At 35.2% G+C, this 26,753-nt stretch overlaps 1 protein-coding gene across 1 annotated transcript in view; it reads left to right on the top strand.

Annotated features, from left to right (window-relative positions):
- The window catches only part of LOC106668297 (glycine receptor subunit beta-type 4-like), a 484,524-nt gene that overhangs the window by 391,237 nt on the left and 66,534 nt on the right, over positions 1–26,753 (top strand). Inside the window, exon 6 of the mRNA XM_024225359.1 lies at positions 2,213–2,347. Coding sequence (XP_024081127.1) covers positions 2,213–2,347 — 135 coding nt within the window. The remainder of the gene's footprint in view (positions 1–2,212; positions 2,348–26,753) is intronic.

A 26,753-nucleotide genomic window follows, 5' to 3' on the forward strand; every position in this document is an offset into this window, starting at 1 on the left:
GGACTCTCATATCAAAATTTTTATCCGGAGTCTGTTGGATTTTGGTAAGTTGGTCATTGTAGCCAGAGTTGGGCAAAATCTAACTAATTCAATCATGATTAAACTTCAATAAAAAATCTTAATCATGATTGAATTAGTTAGATTTTGTCATACCTCATGATTGAATTAATCATGACTAAATCATATAATTATTAATTTACTCATGACTAATTCAATCATGATTAAACTTCAATCAAAATTCTTAATTATGATTGAATTATCTAGATTTTGCCCAACTCCGAGTGTATAAACTTTCAGCCTAATCCCACATACAGGAAATAATATGGTATATAAAATATGACACTATAGTGAGCGCAAAAAATAAAGAATTCTTCCACCACTTCTTATTGATGATAACCCCATACTTGAGACTCCTAACACAATAAAACCCTGGAGGAGGAATTAAAAACATTAAACTTAGGTTTTGTATGAACATGCATTTTATTAAGAAACCGTTCCAGGTTGTATTCAGTCAAGTTCACCAGTATAATTTTTATGGGCAAAATGAGTATTTCTTGCCTTGTGTTATTATGGAATATTATATTACGTTACAGCTATGTCATGGTCGTTGATATAGTTAAACTAAATAAATACTTATTATACCAGTTAAATAAATAATTATAACATAAACTAGTAATAACAATAGTTTGGTGTAATTTTAATCACGCGATTATTGCCCATTAAGCAACTTTTAATAGTACAAAATTATATAGCATTAATTGATTTATATGATCAAATATGCTCTATTGCGTGTCTTTGACTATAGGCCGATTATCGCCTTTTAACACTACGTAATTACCGATTAAATTGGATTTATCGAACCCCTCGACCCGTCGAGCTAAGTCAGGGTTGTCTTCGTAATTTCCAATTAATCCTCCTCTGTATATGTCATTTTCTATTATAATTCACGGTCAGGCCCAGACAAAAGCTGTTTATGAAGGAAAGCCCCATTGTATCGCGGAAGGTCTGTTTAACTCATTTTTATCGCGAAATTTGTTTTATTGCACGTCACATCGGAAATAACTGCAATAATTTTTTTAAAATTCAAATAAATTAACGCGAGACTGTTCGACTTTGAAATTCTTGTCGCTTTTGCATTAGCTTTGATTTCGATTTCATTATAATATAAACAATATCCTACAATTAATTAAGGTTTTTTGTTGAGATAAAAAAGTCAATGGCACGAGCGGGATTCGAACCCACGATCTTCGGCTTGATACGCCGCTGCTCTACCACTTGAGCTATCGTGACCTCGTTCCACTCGGACACTAACTTCCCATCTCAACCTCACCTTTTGAATTTTCCCTCCTTTTTGCCATTTTTCAAAGTCGTGTAATCTATTTGATTCTCGGCGACAAATGAAATGGCCACGGAGAGAGTTAGTGAAGGTATACGTCATTTTAAACTTATCACATTCACTAGTAACGTGGTCCGCTTGACCAAGTAATATCTTACAATTAATTAAAGTTTTAAATTGAGATAAAAAAAGTCAATGACACGAGCGGGATTCGAACCCACGATCTTCGGAGAGATACGCCGCTGCTCTACCACTTGAGCTATCGTGACCTCGATCCACCCGGACACCAACTTCCCATCTCAACCCCACCTTTTGAATTTTCCCTCCTTTTTGCCATTTTTCAATTCGAATCCCGCTCGTGCCATTGACTTTTTTATCTCAACTTAAAACCTTAATTAATTGTAAGATATTACTTGGTTAAGCGGACCACGAAACTAGTGAATGTTAAAAAAATATATTACAATTAATTAAGGTTTTTAGTTGAGATAAAAAAAAGTCAATGGCACTAGCGGGATTCGAACCCACGATCTTCGGCGAGATACGCCGCTGCTCTACCACTTGACCTATCGTGACCTCGATCCACCCAGACACTAACTTTCCATCTCAACCCCACCTTTTGAATTTTCCCTCCTTTTTGCCATTTTTCAATTCGAATCCCGCTCGTGTCATTGACTTTTTTATCTCAACTAAAAACCTTAATTAATTGTAATGTATTAATTGGTCAAGCGGATCACGAAATTAGTGAAGTTAAAAAAATATGTTGGTTCTCGCTCTCTCGCTGGAATTTGTGTAAATAGTACATAAGAAGAGTAAACCTTTTAGTTGGCGGTTTGTAAGATGGTTAATAAATGTTAATTAAACGAATTTCTGTTACAGTTTCAAAGACGATAGAGGAGCTGAGGCTGGAGTGGAAAACTCATCAGCCTGTGATCATGGGAAAAGGGCTGAGGATGCCTCAGTTCGAAATTAAAAACATCGCAGCTTCAGACTGTCAAGAATCGTTCCAAATCGGTATTTATCCTTTCCTGTTTGTCGTAATCGGATAATCCTATGTTTGTAGATTTACCGAGAGGATATAATTGTTCAATCCGGATCGACGGGCTAACAGAACGACACATGTCAAAGGGGCTCTTTTTACCCCTCTGATCTCTCTAACAGTTTTGATACTTGATCCGTTGTTCTGCTTTGACGTCAGCTAGAGCAGAAAAAAACATTCTCAGTATTTAGCAAAGTAAAACGTTTATTAAAGAACACGTTATATTTTGTTTCCGCTCAAAGGGTCTTTTGAAGAAAAAAACATAATTTAAAAAAATGAATTTTCAGCAGTATTTTCTCTTAAAATTGCCAAAAATTGGTCAAATTGCTTCCCTTACTGCTTTACATAAAAAAAAACTAAAAATTTAAAATGTGTAAACTAAAAATGTCATTTCTACGTAAAACAAAAAAAAACATTAAAACTCAATTTCAATTTTAGTGGTTAAGTTGTTACAACGGGTGTGTTGATTGCTCCGCCCTGATATAAACTAGTTAACCAGATTGCCAGCCTGGGATTACGCTTGATATCCGTTAGGGGCAAACAACAGGTCAGAGGTTGAAAGCACTTAGCATCTAATCCTACTTGTGTTTTGGCCGGCAAAATGTGTCATCAAGAGCGATATTTGAGGCAATTTAAAACGAGGAAAAACGCAATCACTTTTTTTCACAAATTGGCATCGAATGAGAGAAAAACAACCAACGACGAAAATATCAGTAGAAATGATAAATGATGGAGTGAGTGTGGTGTTCAATACTTTTTAAAAGCATAGTTCCTACTCACAGTAAGTTGCTTTGAAACGATCCGGATTTCGAGCCTTTTAGCTCATCATCAGGTTGAAGGACTCCTACAACCACGTCTCTCGACATGAATTGCCAAAGTGAAACCGCTGATACCTCCGCCAACGCGTCGTTCCAATTATCAGCTGATTTTTTTTAATGACGCTCAATTTGAAGTGCGAAACGCGGAAATTATAACTCAAATAAATATTAGAATAATAAATACTTAATATTACTATAAATTACTATAAAAATAATAACAATTAAAATAATTAGTTTAATTATTTGGATGTTTGATATTATTTATGTACATATTTAAAATGGGAGGTCGATCAAAATCTGTTATGTTATTAATGCATTTATCACCTTGTTCAATTTTACATTTTTTAATTTCAAATTTCTCAAACCAATCTAGTTCTTTCCCTTTGTTGAAACTATGTAACACTCTTGTATTTAAATTTGAATTGAAATTATGTTTTGTTTCTTTTAGATGGTCCTTAAATTCCGAAAATTTGCTCGATTTAGGCAAGTGTTCTTTTACTCTTGTTTTTATTTCTCTACCGCTTTGTCATATATATTTAATATCACAATCATTACAATTGAGTTGGTATGATTGTATGATAATTTTATGATGGGAGAAAAGAAGATAGAAGAGGAGCGATCGTTCTTTTTGTCATAAAAGAAAACCTGAAGAGATATGGACGGTTGATGATATTTTTTTTGAATAAATAAAATATCAGTTGGAAATAAAATGTGGAATTTGGACTTTATGATGGGAGAAAAGAAGATGAAAGAGTAGCAATCTTTTTTTTTTGTCATAAAAGAAAACCTGAAGAGACATGGACGGTTGATGACACATTTGGCCGGCAAAATGTGTCATGAACAGAGATATTTGAGGCCATTTGAAACGAGGAAAAACGCAATCACTTTTTTTTATAAATTACCATCGAACGAAAAAAACAACCAACGACAAAAATATCAGGTGGAAATAAAATGTGGAATTTGGGCTTTATGATGGGGAAAAAGAAGATGGAAGAGGAGCAATCGTTCTTTTTGTCATGAAAGAAAACCTGCATAGACATGGACGGTTGATGATATTTTTTAAAATAAAAACAAAACATTATTGATAAAGACCAGTCGTTGTCATTATACTAATGTAATGATCGAGGTTGTGATCCAGGTTGGTGGGGGGGGGTTAGTCCGAAGTCACTCAAATAAAGTCGAATGTTTCCTAGAACTGAATTTGGATTTAGAAAAATCCCCAAACTTAGACCACAACCTTCATCATTACGTTAATATAAAACAAATATATTTGGATAATATTGAAAATAAACGTTGTACTATCGTATGGATTAATGATACTTTACTATTTATATAATTTTAATTTTTTATCAATTACTTAAATATTAACATGCTTAAAACATATCCATATCATTATGTCATTGTTCCTTAAGATAATAACTTTTATAGAGTTTTTAATTTGATAGGATGATAATTTTACTTAATTTAATGAATGACCTAATTTTACTTAAGACAAAATGAGGATTTTCTAGTTTGTTATCATTGTTTAACACTTTAAAAAATACGAAAAACTTTGTGTCGCATTTATATGCGTGAAGTTTTATTTTCTCAGTATCTTGGAAAAAACAAGACTTTTAGTGCCGGTAGAACTTGTATTTATAAAATCAAATTTGACATTAAAAACAAACAAGAAGCATTTCGTACAATACACTAGTGGAAAATATAAACGCACTCCCCTCAATTTAATATATTTAAGCTTATTCATAATATTCATACCAAAAATACGTTTGTTTGTAAAAATAAGACATTTAAGAAAAAAATGTTTATTACCTGATTGTTAAAAAACAATTATTGTGTAAATCATTTTAAAAAAATTCAAAAACAAATAATGTAAAAGAAAGCTTTTTTTGGTCCACTTTAATACCGAGTATTTCCACCTCTGGCACGAATCACGTCTGTTAAACGCCTTTGCATTCCTTGGAAATGATTTCTGGTAAAATCCTGAAGAATTCGTTCCCATTCGTAAAGAACAGCCGTTTCAAACTCTTCTAGGGTGTTAGAAACTGAGTTTTGCCGTTACTTGGGTGGTCCGTGGTCAGTTGGTCCCAAATGTGTTCGATTGGGTTTAAATCTGGACATCGAGGTGGACACTCATTTCTAACCTCATTCCCGTAGTCATCCACAATGCTGCTATGTGGCCTGGCATTATTAGCAAGGATTTCTCAGTAATGTTGCGAGCATGTTCTTCGATTATAGCTTGTAAGCACCTCCATGGAGTTAAAGATCTTCCCCGCACAATTCGGTGCGGGCGTCCAAATGTCACCCCAGAACATCAACGACCACCATGGGATGACACCTAAGGAACATGGGGCGTACCTTCCTGCTGAGCCCACTACTAATGTAGAAAGAAAATGGATTTAAATTGAAACTAAATAAATTGAGTGGTGCGTTAAATTTATCCATCAGTGTACTTTAAAATGTATGAAAAACGTTTTGTTGCGTATCTATCCGTGAAGTTTTATTTTCACAAAACCTTGAGGAAAATAAGACTTAGAAGGCTGTCAGAACTTCTACTTACAAATATCTGTGAAATTCAAATTTCACCTTAAAAACAAAAAACAAGAAGTTGGTAAAATACATTGATGGACAAAATAAACGCACCATCATTAAATTTAATGTACTTAGTTTATTCATATTTTGCATAAAACAAATATGCTTGGTTGTAAAAGTAAGACATCTACAAATAAAATATATATTACCTAATTCTGAAAAAAAGAAAAATATTCAGTAAAGATAAAAATAAACTAAAACTAAAAAGGTAAAACAATAACTTTTTCTTCTTAAGAGTTTATCGGATTTGTTTCATGACAAAACTGGAAATACTAGGAATTAAAGGGAAAAAAATAGTTTATTTTACATTTTTATTTTATTTGTTTATTATTTTTGTTTGTTCTTTACAGAATAATTGTTTGTGTTTAAATTAGGTAATAAACATTTTCTTTTTAAATGTCTTATTCCCTCAACCAAGCCTATTTTTATATGCAAAATATGAATAAACCTAAATACATTAAAATTTATGGGTGGTTCGTTAATTTTCTTTATCAGTGTATATTTCCTCGCGGAAACGTTTATGTTTATCATTAATTCAGGGTAAATAACATAAATTACCACCTAAATTCAATAAATAAATTATTCCATTTAGGAAGAAAGTAACCATTATTAATTAATGACCATTCTGTATATATTATTTTCAACCGTCGCGCATTGCTTCATGCATTTATGCATTTAACTAACATAGTAATGTGTCGTTTATTATTTGGCAGGTCGCTTGTTTTCAGTCCGAATAATAAAATCTCATTATCATCCATTTAGCATCCATCATGCTTTTATGTTGTCACATTATGCCATTAGACATGCTTTGATATTATGAGAGATAATATGACAGGGATTTTAAATTCCATTTCCACAAACGGTTTGATACATGTGTAATGATGCCGCTTTATAAAGTTGAAACATGGAATTAGTTTTGTCTCGTTTATTTACCTCGTCTTGTTGATTTTGTAATATGTATTTTTTACATAGTTTTACATAGTTATAGTAAACCAACTTAAAAAAGACAAGAAATTCATGACTTTTAATGAAAATTATTTAATTATGGCTTGAAAAAAAAAACCACCTGAGAATAGTTTATTACGTGATTAAGAGGAAAACTGGATAAAAAATTATTAGTTAAATTTTAATCTGTCACTAAATGATCACTAAAAAATTTATTTTTATTAAAACTCATGAATTGCTGATCTCGATTTATTTGGTGCACAGAAATAAGTATGATATAATTAATATAAAATAGGTGTATATAGTTTAAAATAAACAACAAAATATGTCAAGTGACCGGGTTTTTCTTTTCAAGTGTATAATTAAAAGGGATAATAAAATTAGTTCAATTTAAGTTAAAATGGATAAGAAAAAAAAGGCCAGCTTTCAACGTCTTTTACACGAGGATTTATACAGAACTTATTTATCAGGTAGTACAGAATAAACCCGATTGAAAAGTATTACATTACAATTTTTTTGAGAAAATCAAAGGAGATTTTACAAAAAATGTGGTACATAAATTGAAGAAACTTGGTTTTCAATTGAAAAACACGCGTGACATTTCTTCTTCAATTTTTTTATTTAATATATTTTTAATGATAAAGTCAGTCAATCACATATTGTTCAAAATTGCAGTACAAAATAAAATATTAGGTTGTGCCTGTTTTATTACGTTTAAAAAACATTCAAAATATATACCAAATAGAATTTAAGCTTTTCAATAATATTTAAAATATCTTGGTCCTATTTTCCAAAGTGAAAAGACGATGAAAGGGTAGAAAATAAAAAAGTATGTCTTCTGACATTTTCAAACTGAATCAGAACAAACAGTCTGAACTTAGAAACTAGAGATAAAATACGAATGAAGAAAGTTGGTCAAATGAAAGATTAAGAAGTAATAAGAGAAATCAGAAGTCAGCAAACCACTTAAAATAAAGAGCATCGCCTTAGCTGATGATTATATTAAAGGTTCACTTTTATTTCTTAGGATAGGATTCATCAGGTAATATCAATTTAATTAAGACTAAACCATGTTTATTTAATAGTTTCAAATGACCGTTTTGAGCAGTGATCCGGGTTTCAAGCATGAAATGTTCATCATCAGCCTATGCAAGTAATATACAGGAAAATTTGCCGCGTAGATCGTAGACTTACGGATACTTATTTGTCTCTTATAACAAGTTTTTTTAAAATAATGATTTCCGAAATAACTGTCAATAAAATTTTTAGTACATTTTATTCGCGATGACTTATTTAGTCAAATTAGAGTATAGAATGAAAATTAAATACGGATAAAGCTAAGCATATGATTCTATAGGTTAATATTAGAAATTCAGAATGTCACAAGAAATAATATAAACTCTTTCAAGCATTACTAAATATTAAATACCGACCGCGGTAGCCGAGTGGTTAGCATGAGAGACTTTCACCCCGCGGTCGTGGGTTCGATTCCCACCGTCGCCTCTGGCCCTTTTTTCCCGATAACCCCCAATTTGAACACACAAGAATTCGTACTATGGCTAAATATGCAAGATCATAAGGCCAATAAAAAAAATAAAAAAATAAATTAAAAAAAATTAAATAACAGAAAATAATTATAAATAAACATTTATAACTCACCAAAACTATTATTATGATGATATCAATATTTTGCAACTATTGAGTAGGAATATTAAGCCATTACAGAAAGTGAACCATTTCCAATTAAATAAATCGGTACCGTAATATCCAGCAAGCGGGGAAGTATTTATAAGCTGCTGAAGACGAGCGGCGGATAGCATCCCTAAGATATTAAATAAATAATTAGTTTATCGACGATTAAAGTTAAAATCGATAGATGTTTATCGAAAGTGGTTCGAAAACTTACTTCCGGGGATGAGGGGGTGGAAGATGAAGAATGTTAGACCCTTTGTCTTGAATGATGACGAATTGAAGAAAGCTGTCGAACTTGATCCGAGTCAAACATGTCAGATGCTCGCCAAAGTGTTCACCCTAAACGGTGGAACAATACCCTTATTGACTTGGGAAGAGGATGAATCTGGGGAAATGGGTTACTCGTAAATTGACCGACAGCTTCAGACACTAAACATAGGCCTTTCATTGGTTTCACGGCGCAAAATAGAGACGATTTTTGTCCGGATTGTCATAAGCGCAAAAATTCATCCTGTAGGATAAAATCAGATCTTACCATTGGCTGTCACCAAATGACTTATCCCAATGACGCCAACACCGAATATTCACCAACAAAAGGTGGTTTATGTGTTTGCTGGAGTACGTTTGTAAATTTTTGGAACACTTTTGGGCAGTGCGCTTATCACCGAACGCAGTGCAAATTTCATGAGCTGCCTCGGCCACCATAGTAGCGAGCTAAAATTCATACAATAAGCACGTACGAATTATGGATTTTAACGTCATGAAAAAGAAAATATTTTATAATATACAGTGAACTGTTCGAGCAATTTTTCTTTATTAATTATGCATTATCCCTTTTGGTATTACGTCATGTAAGCATCTAATCCTCCTATGTAAAGAGAAAAGTTGATTAACGCTATTAAGACAATAACAAATCAACCTTAAAATAGGTCGAAATCTTGGCAGTTAACAATGGAATTTGTTTTTCATCCAAACCGTCTGCGGGATTACTCGGGAGTAAAAATATAGTTGATACATCCAACACTTTAAACATAAATTTAAATTTTTCAAAAGTACTGTATTTTTTTGACCTGCTGCCTCCTAATCTGTGGATGGAATTCTCAAATAATGAAGTCGGTAATCTAGGTTTGACATTGAAAGCATTCAATGACCAGAAATCAATGTTTGGTCTTACAGCCTGGCTGTTCGTAATAAATAAGATATTTCGCAGGGTTTTTTCCACATTAAAAAAAACTTTGTGACAGGGTTGTCTATTAAGCTCAACCAAGGATTTATGTTTTTGGATATTAAGTTCCGTTTTCCAACAGCTTATGGCGAAGTTCAACGCATTAAACCTTAGAGAGTACCCATTTTCGAATGTGCAACATCCTAAAACTATTCTTTTTTTAAAGAGATAGTTCCTACTCACAGTAAGTTGTTTTGCAACGATCTGGATTTCGAGCCATTTAGCTCATCATCAGGTTGAAGTACTTTTACAACCACCATTATTTACCAACTCAATTGTAATGATTGTGATATTAAGTATATAGGAGAAAGCGGTAGAGAAATAAAAACGAGAGTAAAAGAACACTTGCCGAAATCGAGCAAATTTTCGGAATTTAAGGACCAACTGAAAGAAAGAAAACGTAATTTCAATTCAAATTTAAATACAACAGTGTTACATAGTTTCAACAAAGGGAGAGAACTAGATTGGTTTGAGAAATTTGAAATTAAAAAATGTAAAATTGAACATGGTGATAAATGCATTAATAATATAACAGATTTTGATCTACCTCCCATTTTAAATATGTACATAAATAATATCAAACATCCAAATAATTAAACTAATTATTTTAATTGTTGAGAGACGTGGTTGTTGAAATTGAAACCCTTCAACCTGATGATGAGCTAAAGGGTCGAAATCCGGATTGTTGCGAAACAATTTACTGTGCGTGGGAACCATCTTTTTACAAAGGATAGTTAAAATGGTGTTAAAAGTTGTTAAAAGGGTTTTATAAAAGTTTTTATTTGTATGCATTTTTAGTTTTTCAGCTATGTGTATTGATTGACTCTGGAGATTCCTTCCGGTTTGTGGAAGACTGGAGGAAAGAATTATATAACTGCAAATTGGCTCAACATACATCGATATGAATCTTTCTGGCAGTACTCAACAGTTTTGGCTTAGCCCGCATGAGAAGGATGGACCCCTTTTGCATACATCCCTCGCAGGGTAGATCAGACAAAGTAGTAATGCGATGATAACTGCTCTCTACGTCCCGTTATAGTGCATCACGATCGGAGGTTGGGGAAGATAATATATAAGATAAGACACCGAAAAATATTTTGTAAAAATTGTGTAAGTTAAATGCATTTTAGAGAGGAATTTCCGTTGTCAGCTTTTTATAATAAAAACGTTATTTTTTTATATTGCGCTGTGTTGCACCCACCAGAAAATAGCGTGTATCAAAATTAAATTATACAGGGTTTTTGTTCATTAAGGGAATGTTCGACGGGCTGGAAAATTGTTTAAAAGCTTACTCGATGGTACAATGTGACAGTAATATTTTTACTTATATATATACTAGTAATATTTTTGAAAAATGATCAAATCGGGCAAAATCTAAAGCAAATTTTAATTTAGCGTTCAACTATCTTTAATCGTAGTCGGCCTAGTCTTTGGTCAGTCTGAAGCGTAATTACAATTTACCATCTTCAATTTTTGCGTTATTTGTAATTAGTCGACTCCAGGGTTTACCAACTCAATTGTAATAATTGTGATATTGAATATATAGGAGAAAGCGGTAGAGAAATAAAAACGAGAGTAAAAGAACACTTGTTTAAATCGAGCAAATTTTCTGAATTTAAGGACCATCTAAAAAAAAAAAAAACGTAATTTCAAATCAAATTTAAATACAACTGTGTTACATAGTTTCAACAAAGGGAGAGATCTAGATTGGTTTGAGAAATTTGAAATTAAAAAATGTAAAATTGAACATAGTGATAAATGCATTAATAACATAACAGATTTTGATCTACCTCCCATTTTAAACATGTACATAAATAATATTAAACGTCCAAATAATTAAATTAATTATTATAATTGTTATTATTTTTATAATAAATTAATAATATTAAGGTATCATTCTAATTTTCTATCTTTCATTTTTAATCACTAATGTATAATTAATTTCTTACAGTATTTACTATTATAATATTTATTTGTGATATAATTTCCGCTTTTCGCACGTTCAAATTGAGCGCCAATAAAAAACTAGCTGCTAATTGGAACGTCGCGTTGGCGGGGGTATCAGCGGGTTCACTTTTACAATTCATTTCGAAAGACGTGGTTGTAGAAGTCCTTCAACCTGATGATGAGCTAAAGGGCTCGAAATCCGGTTCGTTGCAAAACAACTTACTGTGAGTAGGAACTATCTTTTTAAAAAAAGGATTGAACACCACACTACTCCATCATTTATCATTCCTAAAACTATTTTTTTAATACTACAACCTTCTTTGCACTATTTAATACCGGTTCCATAAGATTTCCATGATCAGAAGAGCTCAAAAAATTTTTCAGTTGAGAATCAGTTTTCTGATGAACCTTGATGGACTTACAACTCGCCATGCCTTACGCTGTTTAAAGATTTCTAGAATATTGTTTCGAAAAATGGGGACAATTTGACAACTTCTGACCACGGTAGGAAGATTGCTGAAATAAAAAAAAATGTTCGATGTTTAAACAAATCGTTCTCTCCTGAAGAAGAAATACCTAAAATCCAATGTGTAAAAGTGGCGTTAAACGAATAAAAGAGAAAAAGCCAGGAAGTCGTCCGCCCGTCGGCTACACAAACGCAATGTCTTTCCATCTTGTGCTATGCTTGCCACATCTGGGGCTTTCAGAGATTAGGTTAAAAGTCCAAAGATTTTTTATTATAAAATCCTCTTCTCCTCCGACTCTACACCGATGCTAATGCTCTTGTTATTAGAGCTCATATTTATTTTTCCCGGAAAGGTTTTCATTTTTTTGCATGCATGAGCTCTGGTATCGTTTTCTCTTGGTTTTCCAAACGGAACACGTTGGTTGAATAAATTAATTAATTGAAAATATTAATAATTGCATCCTCTTAAATGGAATTAGAGACGTTGAACATGAGAATTTAAAAAAGGCATCCACCCGTTCCCTCCTTTATCGAGATTTGATCCCTTGTCTTTCTTTAATCAACTTAATAAGCGGACTAATCTTTTCCGCCTCGTTGAGCTGCGAAGGCTTCTCGAAGAGCGGTGCGAGTAGATATTTTTAAACTTTTCCCTCTGGAAAAATTAATACAAACGAATTGTGTTATTTATACAGCTCTATGGTAAAGTAAGATATCTTTCACTTTGTGGTTCAATGCTCAATTTTATCGTAGTTCCGTTTCCTATATCTAGTTGCCGCCGGCTTTTCTCGCTTTCATTTTATCCGGATCCTGAATAGAAAATATACTCTTGCTTGCTACGCGCACTACTCTAGTCGATACCGGCAACAATTGATTCAACTATTCAATGGGCAATCAGTTAAGAACTAATTATTATATATGTCACGTTCAGATTTAAATGAACCGCCATGCCCCTCCACACACTCAAACAGTGATAGGAGTAGGGGCCAAGAAAGGGCTATTTTTTCAAGTCCTAGAACAGATCCCCTTTGTGTGGGTAAACAGCTATTTTTGGTAAAAATAAAAATTTGGTGTGCACACTATTCAAGTAAGTTTATTTTATTACTTTGACGTCAAAATAAAAAATAATAATTGTAATTTAATTTTAAAAGGGTATATATTTTTATAAAGAAGAGTAAAAGATATAATATTTCATTTTAAAAGTTGTTAATATTTTAATTTTATTTTCTAATTTGGAGGTCAAAATTTTAATAATAATAATCTTTCAACCGAGAATCAAATTCCATTTTAAAATTAAGGTTTGTAGATTTGAGATAGGTTTGTTATTGTATAAAAGGATTCTTTAAATTAAAAATAATAATTAATAAAATATATTGTCATTTTATGTGAAAATAAATTGTAATTAAAGATTCAAATTTATGAAACATTTGGTGTCGTATTTACTTTGGTTTAAATGAAATATAAAAGGTGCCTGATCAATAAATTAAATTATTGTAGTCAGGTCCGATCTTAAAAAACCTCTGGGACCTTGACTTCGGTTTTCCGAAATCAGGGTTGGGCCCAACAAAAAAAAGAAGAGACAGGCTATATCACATATATAGTTGTTAACTATTAAAACTATTGGTAATATAAAGAAGTATTTTATTTATAGATCGGTGGTAAGTCTCGTTCACTCTACCAAGCTAACCAAGCTAAATATTATGATTGAACCCTTAATTTTAATATTTTACGTCAATGTTTATATTTGCTAACTGTTTAATAATAATGTGGGAAGTTTACGGGCTGGCAAAATGCTGAAGTTGTTTTTTTTCTTTTTTTTGTGGTATTTTTCGATCTGCAGCCATTCGAGCGTATCGTTACTGACTCCCTGTTTTTATATGAAAAATAAGTCGATATCCTAAAATGCTAGCCTTTCATTTGTACCTCAGGTCTGTCAGCGACGACGGGTGGTATAATGTAGTTAAGGCACGGGGTCATGAAAAAGTGTACTCGTGTCCTCCCTCCCTCTCACAATCCAGGTTCACTCTTTCCTGTGACCTCTCCCAAACCTTGGTTACAAGGGGGGTGTCCGGGCGCTAAATAAAGGTGCAGCCCTGAGGGCGTGGCAACCTCTCAAATCTCGAAAGCACAAGCTGTACTCCTGTAGGCCTTGGGTCGGCATGGGCCAGTTGGTGCCAGGTCAGAGGCTCACGAGGGTTAGGGTACCAGATCTGTCTGCATAGACGGGTGACGGTGCATCTGTACTACGGGGTAACAGAAATGTTCCAAAATTCAGCCCCTGTTACAATGGGAATGGATTGGCCGTGGTGAGACCCCTGGCGGGTACTTACAAAAGAGGCTGTCTTCCATCTGTGACCTTCGCACGAAACTTGCGTATGACCACCGTTATACACCCGGCCAAACTTGATACGGCGGATCGGACGGCAGCGTACAAGCGTTGAAGGCGCTATGATTATGCTGATAAGTCCCTCCAATGCGTGAGTAATGGCGTACGAGTACGGGTAGTGAATCGGTTGCTCCTACTCGAGTATGCTTTGCACGGAGGTGTAGGATGAGCTCGAGGCTTTTACCGTAGGCGGTACTCCTCTAGGGGGTGGTTAGCAATTCCACGGTAGTTTCTACGCTGGAAGCCCCACTACTCTGAGAGGTAGAGTGACCTTCTCTAACTAGGGAGTGCGTGGGAGACCAGGCTGATGTATTTCTGCTTAGGTAGCCCTTTGCGCGCCGCATATGGTCTGATGCTTAATGCAGACCCGATCACTCGGAATGGGCAAGCGGGGAGCGAGGTTGTCTTGGGCCTTCGGGGCTGAGCTGCCTCTACACCAACACTGCGGCAGTAATACCATTCTGTCGTATGTGGAGGTGCGTCAGCTCTCATCTTAAGAATCAAAACGTCCGATCAGGCCGAATAGGCTAGGTGCGGATCTTCATTGTCCTTTTAAAGAGGACCAAATATACGGGTAAGCATGTACCTTAGGTCGTCACGTACAGAATAGTACCCAAAACATACCGTATATATGTATACATCATCACAAACATAGAAACCTGTTCATATTCATTCCCTTAGAATACTCGATATTCTTCGCGGAGGGGTTGAACCATTCTCGCTAATAATTTTCCTTTCCAGACGTCCCGCTCACTTCAGAGTACTCGATCATCCTCGGGAAGAAATTTAGCTACCTCATCATTTCACGCTATTAAATTACATTTATTTCAATAAATTACGAACATGAAAGACTGGTAACATTCGCTCCCACGTAGAACTCGATATTCCTCGAGGAGTGGTTAAATAACCTCTTCCTTTCGCGCTAACAAATTAATTCATTTTAGTAAATTAACATAAATACAGCACCCGATAAAAATATAGAAGACTGGTTACATTCACACCCGTTAAACAACCCCTTCCTTTCACGCCATTCCAAGAAATTAACATAAACACAACACCCGGTACATAGAAGTCTGTTTCGTTCATCTCGAAGACAGAAGTCACGATAGATCAAGATGTTCCGTACTCGATCATCCTCGGGGAGGGATTAAGCAACCTCATCATTTCACGCTAATAAATTACATTTATGTATGTTATAAATTAACATCAACACAAAACCCGATACGAACATGATAGACTGGCAACATTCACTCCCCCAGAGTACTCGTTATTCTTGTGGCAGGGTTAACAAACCTCTTCCTTTCTCGCTTATAAATTACACTCATTCCAATAAATTAACATAAATACAATATAGGTACATATAAGTCTGTTGCGTTTGTTAACCGTGTAGATCATCTCGAGGACAGAAGTCACGATAGCTCAAGATGTTCCGTACTGATCTGAATGTCGTGGGTTAGAGTCTTGCTCGTGACCCTAATTTTTCAAATCAACCATACTTTGCACAAAAATAATAAATCAATTCAAATAGTTACGTAGGTTAATAGTACCAACCAAAATATATGTACATTTAAAAGTGTAAGGTACTATAAATATGATTTATTATTTGAGATGGATGTGAGTTTTCTTTATTCGCTGTATGCCTGATTTTTTATATACAATTGTAAAAATGAAAATTAATTATCACATAAACTTTATTTATTTTGTGGTGACTTTCTTCCACCGAGTGATAACAAAAGGAAGGAGAAAGGTTTTAAGTGACTGGAAACGCAGGAGTCAACATACTTCAGCCTTTATTTTGGTCAAGTCCTGGATCCTTGTTCCCTTCTGGAGTGTGCCCGCTCTTTCTTTGAAGTGGATTTGCGGTGGTATTTGTATTAAATTGATTTACGTAAGTTATATTTTAGTTGTTTTTCTGTAAAAAAAAAATAAAATTTTGTTACACTGCATTTTATGGTAAATATAGTTTTTTCATTTGATTTCATACGGCGACGTTATATTTTTATGTTTTTAATATATATATATTTTTATATTTCTCCTGTTCTGAAATCTTAGAGTTGTTTCGTCAAGGACCGGACCAGTCCTTTGGAAGACTAACACCATTATAATATTAAGGCAGTTATCAAACATATCTTTATTTATTAGTTGTTTAATTCAAAAAATAACTTTTCCTCGCCTATTTGCGTATTTTTTATTTAATTAAAAGTTAACATCTTTAATTTTTGAAATATCCATCTATGTTGCCGAAAATAAGAAATGAAATTTTAATTTCAAAAATAATTAAATAAAAATAAAATAACTACAAAAAAGTAAAATTGTACCACTCTATTTTTCGCATTTAGCTTCAGCCAATTTGTCGAGAAATTGTTGTAGTTTACTTGTAACTTTTCGATTGTGTTATAGACGAATGAGTCGGATTTATTATGCTGTTGTAAAACCGACTTTATTGTTTAATTTGAGCGACGAATAAAATTGATCTGTAGCAATTGACGACTCGTCAAATAATATGTCCGGCCTTTTGTTGAACGCCTTTCAATTATGATTTGAGCAACATAATTTGATGGTTATATTTGTCGTCCACCTACTGCGATTTATATTTTAAAACTTTATATTTATCTGAATTTACTGAAACCGTCTTAATTATTGCATTGCCTTTCCTCATTTAATAACAATCAGAAGGAATGAAAAACAAAGAGGAAGGAGAGGAGAGAGAGAGAGCCCGGAGAACGATTATTTATTACAAATTAATATTTAAAAAATAAATTAAAAAGTAATTTAAGTTCATATCAAATGAAAGCTGTTAGCATTTTTTTAATTTTAAAATAAACAGAAAATATCACTACATAAACCTGCTTCGAGTTAATAGGACTTAATCGGATTTCCGCGTCAAAAATGCAATTAGTCCGTTGAACGTTTGAGCGGGGAAATGAATGGATAACAAATTTATTATCGAACTTGATGGTAAGTAAAGTTAAGCCGTGTTACTGGGTCGGATGGGATAAAATAATTGAGAGAAATAGAGTTTTTAAGTGACAGGCTCCAAACCAGGTTTACACAAGGGGAGCGACCTATAATTAAAACGGAAATCTATTTCCGAGTAGTTGATTATTATCTAATTCTGTTGAACTTTGAAACAAGAAGTTATCCCTGAAATATTGGCATTTTCAAATTGATCGAATAAATTGACTTGCCCTTAAACAAGCAAACATGTTATTTAAAAATTTATTGAGTTGAATTGTTAATAACAGTTGATTAATTTGTGGCGATGTTGAACGAATACTCTCCAGGGCTGAGACATCCCTAACCTCCGGATTTAACCACCGTGATCCGACCCCTTGCGTAAAAGTGCATTTAAAAATATTTAATTTAAAAAAAGTGGCAGCGTCGGTGGTGTCGGCAGAGAAGCTCTCACATTCAAGAAGATGGCAATAGGTGGCCCTCGGAGGATCTGACTCGTAGAAGGACCAACCCACCCGACTAATTGACCATGCGAGTTGACAAACTGACACTTACTTTTAGGCCAAGCCCGGATATATGTTCCGCATGACGAGACGGAGAAATTGCTCGACGTGCCCCATTTAATTGGAGAGTGTAGGAGGAGAAGTCCAATGACGGAATATTGAGTACTCTATCGGCCCTATTATTTATGTAATATGCGGAGATCAAGTCGCTACCGTGAATGAAGGTAAGTAAATAGAAAAATCTTTATTTAAAGGGACCCCGAAGGTTCATATACCTCGTTGATGAAATACCCTCGTTAAAAAAATAAATTAATAAAGCTGAAAAAGGGTGAGTTTGGATCTAGAAACTTGATGCGTTGGGTGCTGAAATGACCTGGCCGTTGATGTTTAGGCTGGAAGGACAAGAACGCCAAAACCAGGGGTGGGTAATGCTTGGGACCTATCAGTAATTTATTGTACATTACATAAAAGCTTAAATTGCCGGCGGGCCGGGATCAGTGGTAAGTTCAGCTCTGTACACGTGTGTATGTATGTGTACGTAAGTAAGTTATTAATTATAGTATGAAAGTCCTGTCAATGGGATGTCATCCATCCAGGGAGTTGTGGCGCACTCAATGTGGAACTACAGCGAAGACGGGTGGTATAGTGTGGTTGAGGCTTGAGAACCCGAAACGGTCCACCTCGTGTCCTCATCCACGTCCCTTTCTCAATCCAGGTTCCTTCATTCTATCCTGTGACCCCCTCCCAACCCTTGGTTACAGGAAGGAGGTGTCCGGGCGCAAACCTCTCTAAAGCACAAGCTGTACTCGTGTCGGCCGCGGGTCGGCATGGGCGGCGGGTGCCTTACCAGAGGCACACGAGGGTTAAGCGGCCCATAGACGATCAATATTATTGCACAATATTTTGGATTGTGCAATTTAATTGATCGTGTGTAGGCGATATTGAAAGTTTGTGCAATACATTGTATGATTGCCGAAAAGTTGAAAATATATTGTACAACCTGGATAATATTGCACCGTCTGTTGGCATTATTGCGCAATATCAGTCAGTTTGTGAAGTAGAACAAGTAGTAACAAAATATTGCACAAACGTCAATATCGCCTTCAAACTATTCAAGTTCATTGCACAAACAAAATTTTGTACAATATTATTGAACGTTAAGGGGCAACCGTCAAATTATTGTGCAATCTATATTGTACAATAATATTGACCGTCTATGGGCCGCTTTAGGTTACCAGATCCTGTCTGCATAGATCCTGTACTACGGGGTAACAGAAATTCAGCCCCTGTCGCATTGGGAATGGATTCGTAGTGGCTTGTGGTGATGCCCCTGGCGAGAGAAGAGGCTGTCTTCTATCTGTGGCTTTCCCACTTGCGTATGAACACCGTTATACACCCGGCCACACGGGTTACGGCGGATCGGACGGCAGCGTATAAACGTTGAGGACGCTATGATTATGCTGACAAGTCCCTCGAATGCGTGAGTGGTGGCGTACGGGTACGGGTATCGGTTGTATCGGGAATCGGTTGCCCCTACTCGAGTATGCTTTGCACGTAGGTGTAGGCAGAGCTCGATTGGAGGCTTTCACCGTAGGCGGTACTCCTCTAGGGGGTGGTTAGCAATGCGGACCGGACCACTCCGAATGGGCAAGCGGGGAACGAGATCGTCTTGGCCCTTCGGGGCTGAGCTGCCTCTACACCAATGCTGCGGCAGTAACACTATTCTGTCATATGTGGAGGTCCGTCAGCTCTCAGCTCGAGAATCAAAACATCCGATAAGGCCGAATATTCTGGGTGCGGACGTTAAAGATCCTCATTGTGCTTTTAAGGACGACCGAATATACGGGAATATACTGTCAATGAGATGTAATCCTCGAGAAAAGAAGAGGGGTTTTTTGGTTTCCAATCTGCTTTATCACTGATATAGTTAAATATAACACATATTCATAGACTGATGGTCTAAGAAAAAAAACAGGAATATTAGCTGATCAAAGATGATCAAATTTACGCTTTAACAATTCTTGGAAACTTTGCTATTTGTTATTAATCAATTAATTAAGGTTTTTAGTTGAGATAAAAAAATTAGGATTAGAACCCACGATTATCTATCGATCTGAACTATCGTTACTTCGATCCTCCAGGACACTAACTGTCCATCTTAACCCCACCTTTTGAATATCCCTCCTTTTTGCCATTTTTCAAATGTTGTGTAATCTATTTGATTGTCGGCTACAAATGATTAATTGTTATTAATAAACGACATATAAAATTTAAAAAATCAGTTTTAATCGTTACATAAACGACTTAGTCGATGCTATAGATTTGGTAAAATGTGGAGATTAAATTAAATGCCATAATTTGTTGAAGTATTGAGGAATGGTTAGGAATGATATACGTTAGAAAAACACCTATATTTCTTTGCCTACGTTTCGACCTTTATTCGGGCCATCTCCAGGTCCTGGGTGAATTAGAAAACACGTGATAATTGTAACAAATACTGTACAGATGTCAATATAAATTTCGATCCAAATAATTCATACTCACGTAAATTGTGGTGCTATTCTTGTGGTGTCGTGTTGGTTTCGTGTGAAATTGTTGTGAAACGTGAATCCGTACTCTACCGGTTTTATATGATCGTGAGATGGTGTGGAATGCGGTAAATCAGGGAAATTTTCTTTGATCATTGGCGGTTTTATTTGAATCAAAGGAAGTCTAGAGTTGGGATTTTCTGGATTGGATTTGTGAATGGGAATTCATTCCATGGGCACATTTACTAATATTAGCAAAAAATTAATTATTATGAACGATAACGAAGGAATATGAATTATAAAAATAAAGGTTTTAAGTTGAGATAAAAACTCAGTGTCACGAGCGGGATTCGAACCCACGACCTTCGGCTTGATACGCCGCTACTCTACCACTTAAGCTATCGTGACTTCGATCCACTCGGGCACTAACTTCCCATCTCAACTGCACTTTCGAATTTTCTCTCCATTTTGCCATTTTTTGCCTTCACTTTTGTTCGAATCCCGCTCGTGACTTTTTTATCTCAACTTAAAACCTTAATTAATTGAATTGTATTAATTGTTCAAGCGGACCACAAAAAATATTGAATATAAAAATAAAGTTTATTATTCAATTTGCTTTATGATTTTGGCGTTTTCATCTCAACCAAGATCTTAAATATTAAATCTTAACTAATTGAACGAAGTAATTTGGTTAATTAGACCACTAAACATAAATGGATTAATTTGTAATTAATGTTGTATGTGTCTCTGTTCATGTAAACCATTTCTAAAAAGTTCCGTTTGCATTGGTTTTTTTCAGTGTTTAGTATTTGCATTTTGTCGAAATCAAGGTTGTGTTGTTTTTCAAAATGGTGTGTGGCCTATAATGTGGGATTAGTTGTTGGCATTTTACAATCATTTTTCTCGATATTGCGATATAAGTCGAATGTACGTAACGACATTCATAAAATTAATTTTATAAATTAAATCGAATTTGTCGGCAGTTTGTGTTGGGTCGTTGACTTTGGAAAAAGTCTGTTTTGTGGTTTTTAGAGGCGTTTAAATGTGTTCCATGGAGAAAAATGCACTTAATTTGTGTGTCAATGTGTGGACGAATGAAATTTACATGTATATTTTGGTCTGTCTTTGTATGATTTGGTTGATAAAGTGTTGTGTATAGTTTTGAAATTCACCCAGGCCCTAAAGATAATCGGTAAAAAGTCGAACCTTCGGCAAAGAAATGAAAAAGGTATTTTTCTAAAATAATTCGTCCCTGATCGCTCCTCACTACTTCAATAAATCATTGTACAACCTGACGGTAAATAACGCACGTAAATGACATAAGTTAACCGAACATCATCATCAATATTCCGATTATAATGTGACCTGGGAATGTTTAACTCTTTAAACACGTATCATCCCCGCGTAAACAAATGACTATTTAAACCGTGCAAAAACCAGGTTATGAGTTAAACATTAATTATAATTATAAAAGCTGTGACCTTTCTCCTAGTAACATCACTGACTCCCTCGCTTCCGTTTCGGAATCAGACCAAGCCATACAAAACGGATCATCAGCCATTAAATATAACATTTTAACTAAACATTTGGAACAAATCCCACTTCCGTAGTTTTCCCTTTGTTACTTATCCTTGCTAACAAACGTAATCCTCTTAGGGGAACCACGATATAAGCTTTAATAATAAAAGGCATAATTGCAATTAACAAACAAGGCAATTAACATGTACTATAATTCTCCAACACAACCCACTTGACAAGCTTTAAGCTCATTTTGCAAGATTAGAAATGTTTTTTGTTTCTAAATTGATTATTTAACGAAATAATTCAGCGGTTTTTAACTGTAAAATGGGAAAAACAAACCGTTATACAAACTCAAGACCTATAGAGTTAATTTATTTTCTAAAATAGCTTACAAATATTTTAAAAATTTGCCCCAAGTCTCTTCCTGTAAATGCATCTCTACGAGAATCTAGTAATAAACATTCTTGTATTTGGACACAAAAATCAGTCTGTGCGTTTGAAAGAATTGAAAAATTCACTGGTGAACAGTGTAATAAAACCGTATGTGAAATCAAAACTTTAAACTCAGCGTTTCAAACGCTAAAAATGCAATAAAAAAACACGGAAGTTGGCAGCGTCAATGGGCCGGATCGACAGAGAATCTCTCGCGTATCAAGAATGGGTGGCCGTAGGTGGGTCTCATTCGTAGATGAAGGGTCTTCTCACCCGATTAAGAATAGGCCATGCGAGGTTGGCGTACGGACACTTATTTTTGAGGCAGAGCTCGCGCACGTGTCCGGCATGAAGAGAAAATTGCTCGGTGTGTCCTACCTAATTGAAGGGTGTTTCCTTGGCTCCATACAAAGAACGCCAGGAATGCCACTCGATTTGAGAATTGTGCGTGAGCACGGCAGAGAGTATTTTGGTTCCCTGTTCCGATTCTTAGAAGAAACGGGGTTGTTCTATTAATAATAGTTGTGTATACCTCGTTTGTGTTGAGAGTGAATGTATTTAGTAGTGTGAAGTTGTGATGTGGGAGGATCGATGGCGGAATATCGAGTAACCCCATCGGCCCTCAATTAGATTAGTTGTATAATATGTGTAGAGAGGTATGGATGAATATCGAATTTTCCACCGCTCTAATTGTATGAATGGTACGTAAATAGGAGTGAATCTATTTAAGAACGTGTGTACGAATGGGTTTGGAACTGCATGCGTTGGTTGTGATTTGACCTAGCAGTTGACTGCACCCCCCCCCCTAGTGCAAGACAATGATAAATCCATTCTTGAAATTCAAAGATTTACCCTTTGCTGTTTCTCTGAATAAACAAAATTTATGAAAGTAGTACAAATGATTGTCATGGAAGTAATTAAAGGAATAATGACGTTAAGGAATGGATGTTGTATTTTTTACATGATGATAATCAAAAAGCAAATTTTATAAGAAAATATGACTTCCAAGATAATAAAACTTGATAGTCATATGGGGAACAAAAAATTGAAAAACTTAGGGCTGACGAAGTTGTCCTAGCAGGCAGATTATTTATTATGCCAGTTAATATTGTAACTTGGGGCGTCGGTGGCCGCACGGTTTAGGCGTTGACACGGCGATCACTTTAAGGTAAAGGTCCCAAGTTCGAATCCAGCAGCCTTGCATTAGAAACCCCCCCCCTGAGCGTTTATATGACCTCTGCTGTTGTGAACCCTCGTTAAAACCTTTTTTCCATTTATATCAATGATCTGCCCGACTCCATCCAGTCCTGTAACTATCACCTATATGCCGATGACTCCCAAATTTACATATCCTTCCACCGATCCGATCTTCACTCGGCCACTCTCAAGATCCAAAAAGACCTAAACTCCATCAACGAATGGGCCCATAAAAATTCCCTTGTCTCAATCCGTCCAAATCCACCGCCATAGTTATCGGGTCCAGGCAACTCCTCAATTCCCTCCCCAGCATCCCACCTCTCATGCTAAATAACCATTCCATCCCCTTCTGCTCTTCGGTTAAAAACCAAGGAGTAGCCTTTGACCAAAACCTTTCCTGGCGTTCTCACATTTCCCAAATTCCCCGCCATTGGATTGCCTCCCTCAGCCTGTTTCGTCGGTCCTGGCTTCTCTTACCTTTCTCCACCCGCAAACTCCTTGTATCTTCCCTTATACTTCCCTTCTTCGATTATAGCTGTTTGGCATACGGTGGTCTCTCGGGGGGGGGGGGGAACGCGCGATTGAAGCGTATTATGAATTGTTGCGTAAGATTTGTGTACGGCACCCCACGGGGATCCCGGGTGTCGGGGTTGTATTCCAAACTTTCCGAGCTATTCCCCTCCTTCCGAGCACAGTATTTCCTAGGTTGCTTTCTTTTCCAGTCCATCCACACTCGTCGTCCTCCAATCCCTCCAATTCAACTCCTCACATCTCAGTCGTAACACCCGCTCATCCCCAATCGGCCTTATCTTTCCGCAACATGCAACCCATACCTTCGAAACATCCGTTCTGATCCGAGCCCTTAAACTCTGGAACTCCCTTCCCCTTTCTATTCGTCAAGCTGCCTCCTTTTCCTCCTTCAAATCCCACCTGTATAATCACCTCCTCTCCCTCCAAGCAGAGACCTCACGTTAACATTCTCGTAATTCTTTCTTCTGTCCTGCCTGACATTGTGCCAAGATTTCTATCTTTTTTTTTGTTTTTACTTTTAACTTCATAGAAGGAACTTCCTTTATTTAGTTCATGTAAATTATTCTTAGGGACACCAGGCCCAGAATAAAGTTATTTTTCTTATTTCTTCTTAAAAAAAAATAGTGTAACTTGAAAAAATAATAATACCGCGATATAAAAAATAAAAATCCATATACAGGGTGACTGTAACATCTGTTCCACCCTCTTTTTTAAGGAGGTGTTTTTCCTAAAAACACTCTCCCCTCCACCCCAGACACGTAAATTTATTTATTTCTTTAGTTTCTTATGGACTCAAAGTTTTAACCTAACTCTCTAGTATAACAGGTTAACAATAGGAATTTAACTATTTCAAATTCAACGGAACGAACTATTAATTATGTAGAGCAACCTTTCCTTTATTCGCAAAAATCTATTTCGACACAAGTTTTTAGGAAGAACTATATCATCTGCAACTTCCTCAATCAATCACTAGATAATTTATTTATGATTTTATTTAAAAGTAAATTAACTGTTCATGGTAGGACAAAAATTCGGAACAATTTCGACAATTTACATTTAATGATGAAAACGCTGTGATGTAGCTCATTAATGCTTATTAAAGACCCCATGATTCCGAGCCGAGAATGTTTTAACAATTATGCAGATGCTAAAATGTTTCATTTCGTGTTGGAATTGGAAGAGAATTTTTTCTTTTCTCACTACGCTCATTCCGTAATTCTGTTTTTGTTAATTTCTGTTTTGAAAAAGAAAGAACAACTCATATCCTTTCACAAAAATTTTGTGTATTTATTTACAAATAAAATGGCAGATTTTTCATATTAAAACTTAACTAGTTAAATTTTAACGTTTAAATTTTAAAACTTAACTAATAATTACTAACTTTTAATTTTTAATTTTAAAATTTAATAACTAAGATTTAATTTTAAATTTAATTGAAAATTTAAACATCCTAAAAACTATATATGTACAATACAATGCTATATATCCCTAAGGTAAGAATGTTTTTTTTTTAAAATGTAAGTAGGGGAGTAAAGAAGGGTTGCATTTTCAGTCCAATTTTAATTGCTTCGTTTTTGAACGACTTCCTGTCAATCTTTGAGGTCTGACATACGTATTGGCGGGGCGATAATAAAGGATGGCATTGTCATTGTAAATGACAGGAAAGCCGCTTTTCAAATGAACTTTAAGAATATAGCAAACAATGGAATCTCCCAGTCAATCTAGCAAAATCGAAGCTCATCGTTTTTTTAAGATAATCCTATTAATTTACATGTTTATATCAATGGGGAGGGAAAAAAGATTGTTAATGATTAATAACATTTAGGAGTTCTTTTAAACCCCAAAGCTGTATTTTACCCATTGTATATCAAAAGCGCTAATTTGCCTCCACCGAATTGGGCAAAATTCTTCTGGACATAATGCAATCACTTATCTGCCAAAATGTCCTTGTTTAAAGGTGTTTCCTAATCAATACTTCGCTACATACTAAGAGAATTTACGCGCTGGATGTAGACAAATTTTAACGATTCTGTGTGAAAAAAAGTCTGTGCCGTTCCTTAGCTCCAAATTACACGCTTTTTGTTAAGATAACATCAGACCTAATCTATATTTACACTCTTTATCTTCATTTTGTATCTATTCTTATAAACATAGCCTACCACATTTTCACATTTCAAAAGTTACGGCCTTCGAGATCATTAATAACAAATCATAAGAACAATTATTTAGAAATCGTGAGATGCGGTCTGGTAATATTTTCAATATCGTATAATAATATTTTCTTTATCGTGCCAACGTTTCGATCTTTATTGAGATCATCTTCAGGGCCTGGGATTTGAAGATGATCTCAATAAAGATCGAAACGTTAGCACGATAAAGAAAATGTTTTTCTGAAACCTACATCACACCAGACCGCATCTCACGATTTCTGAATAATTATCGATGAACGGTCACTAGCCACCACACAATCATACGAACGCCGAAATGAATAAATTTGCGAGCGAGCTAAATTGTTATATTTCCTTAATGTGGTACAGATGTTCACATCTTTACTCATGGGTGTTGGGACCCATGAGGATCTTTAACGTCCGGACTTATCCCCGGGGGGACTTCTCAGACGCCCAGTGTTCTCAAAGAGAACACCAGGAA

Source organism: Cimex lectularius, unplaced genomic scaffold (assembly GCF_000648675.2).
Source record: "Cimex lectularius strain Harlan isolate CLEC.00 unplaced genomic scaffold, Clec_2.1 scaffold11, whole genome shotgun sequence".
Classification (NCBI taxonomy): domain Eukaryota; kingdom Metazoa; phylum Arthropoda; class Insecta; order Hemiptera; family Cimicidae; genus Cimex; species Cimex lectularius.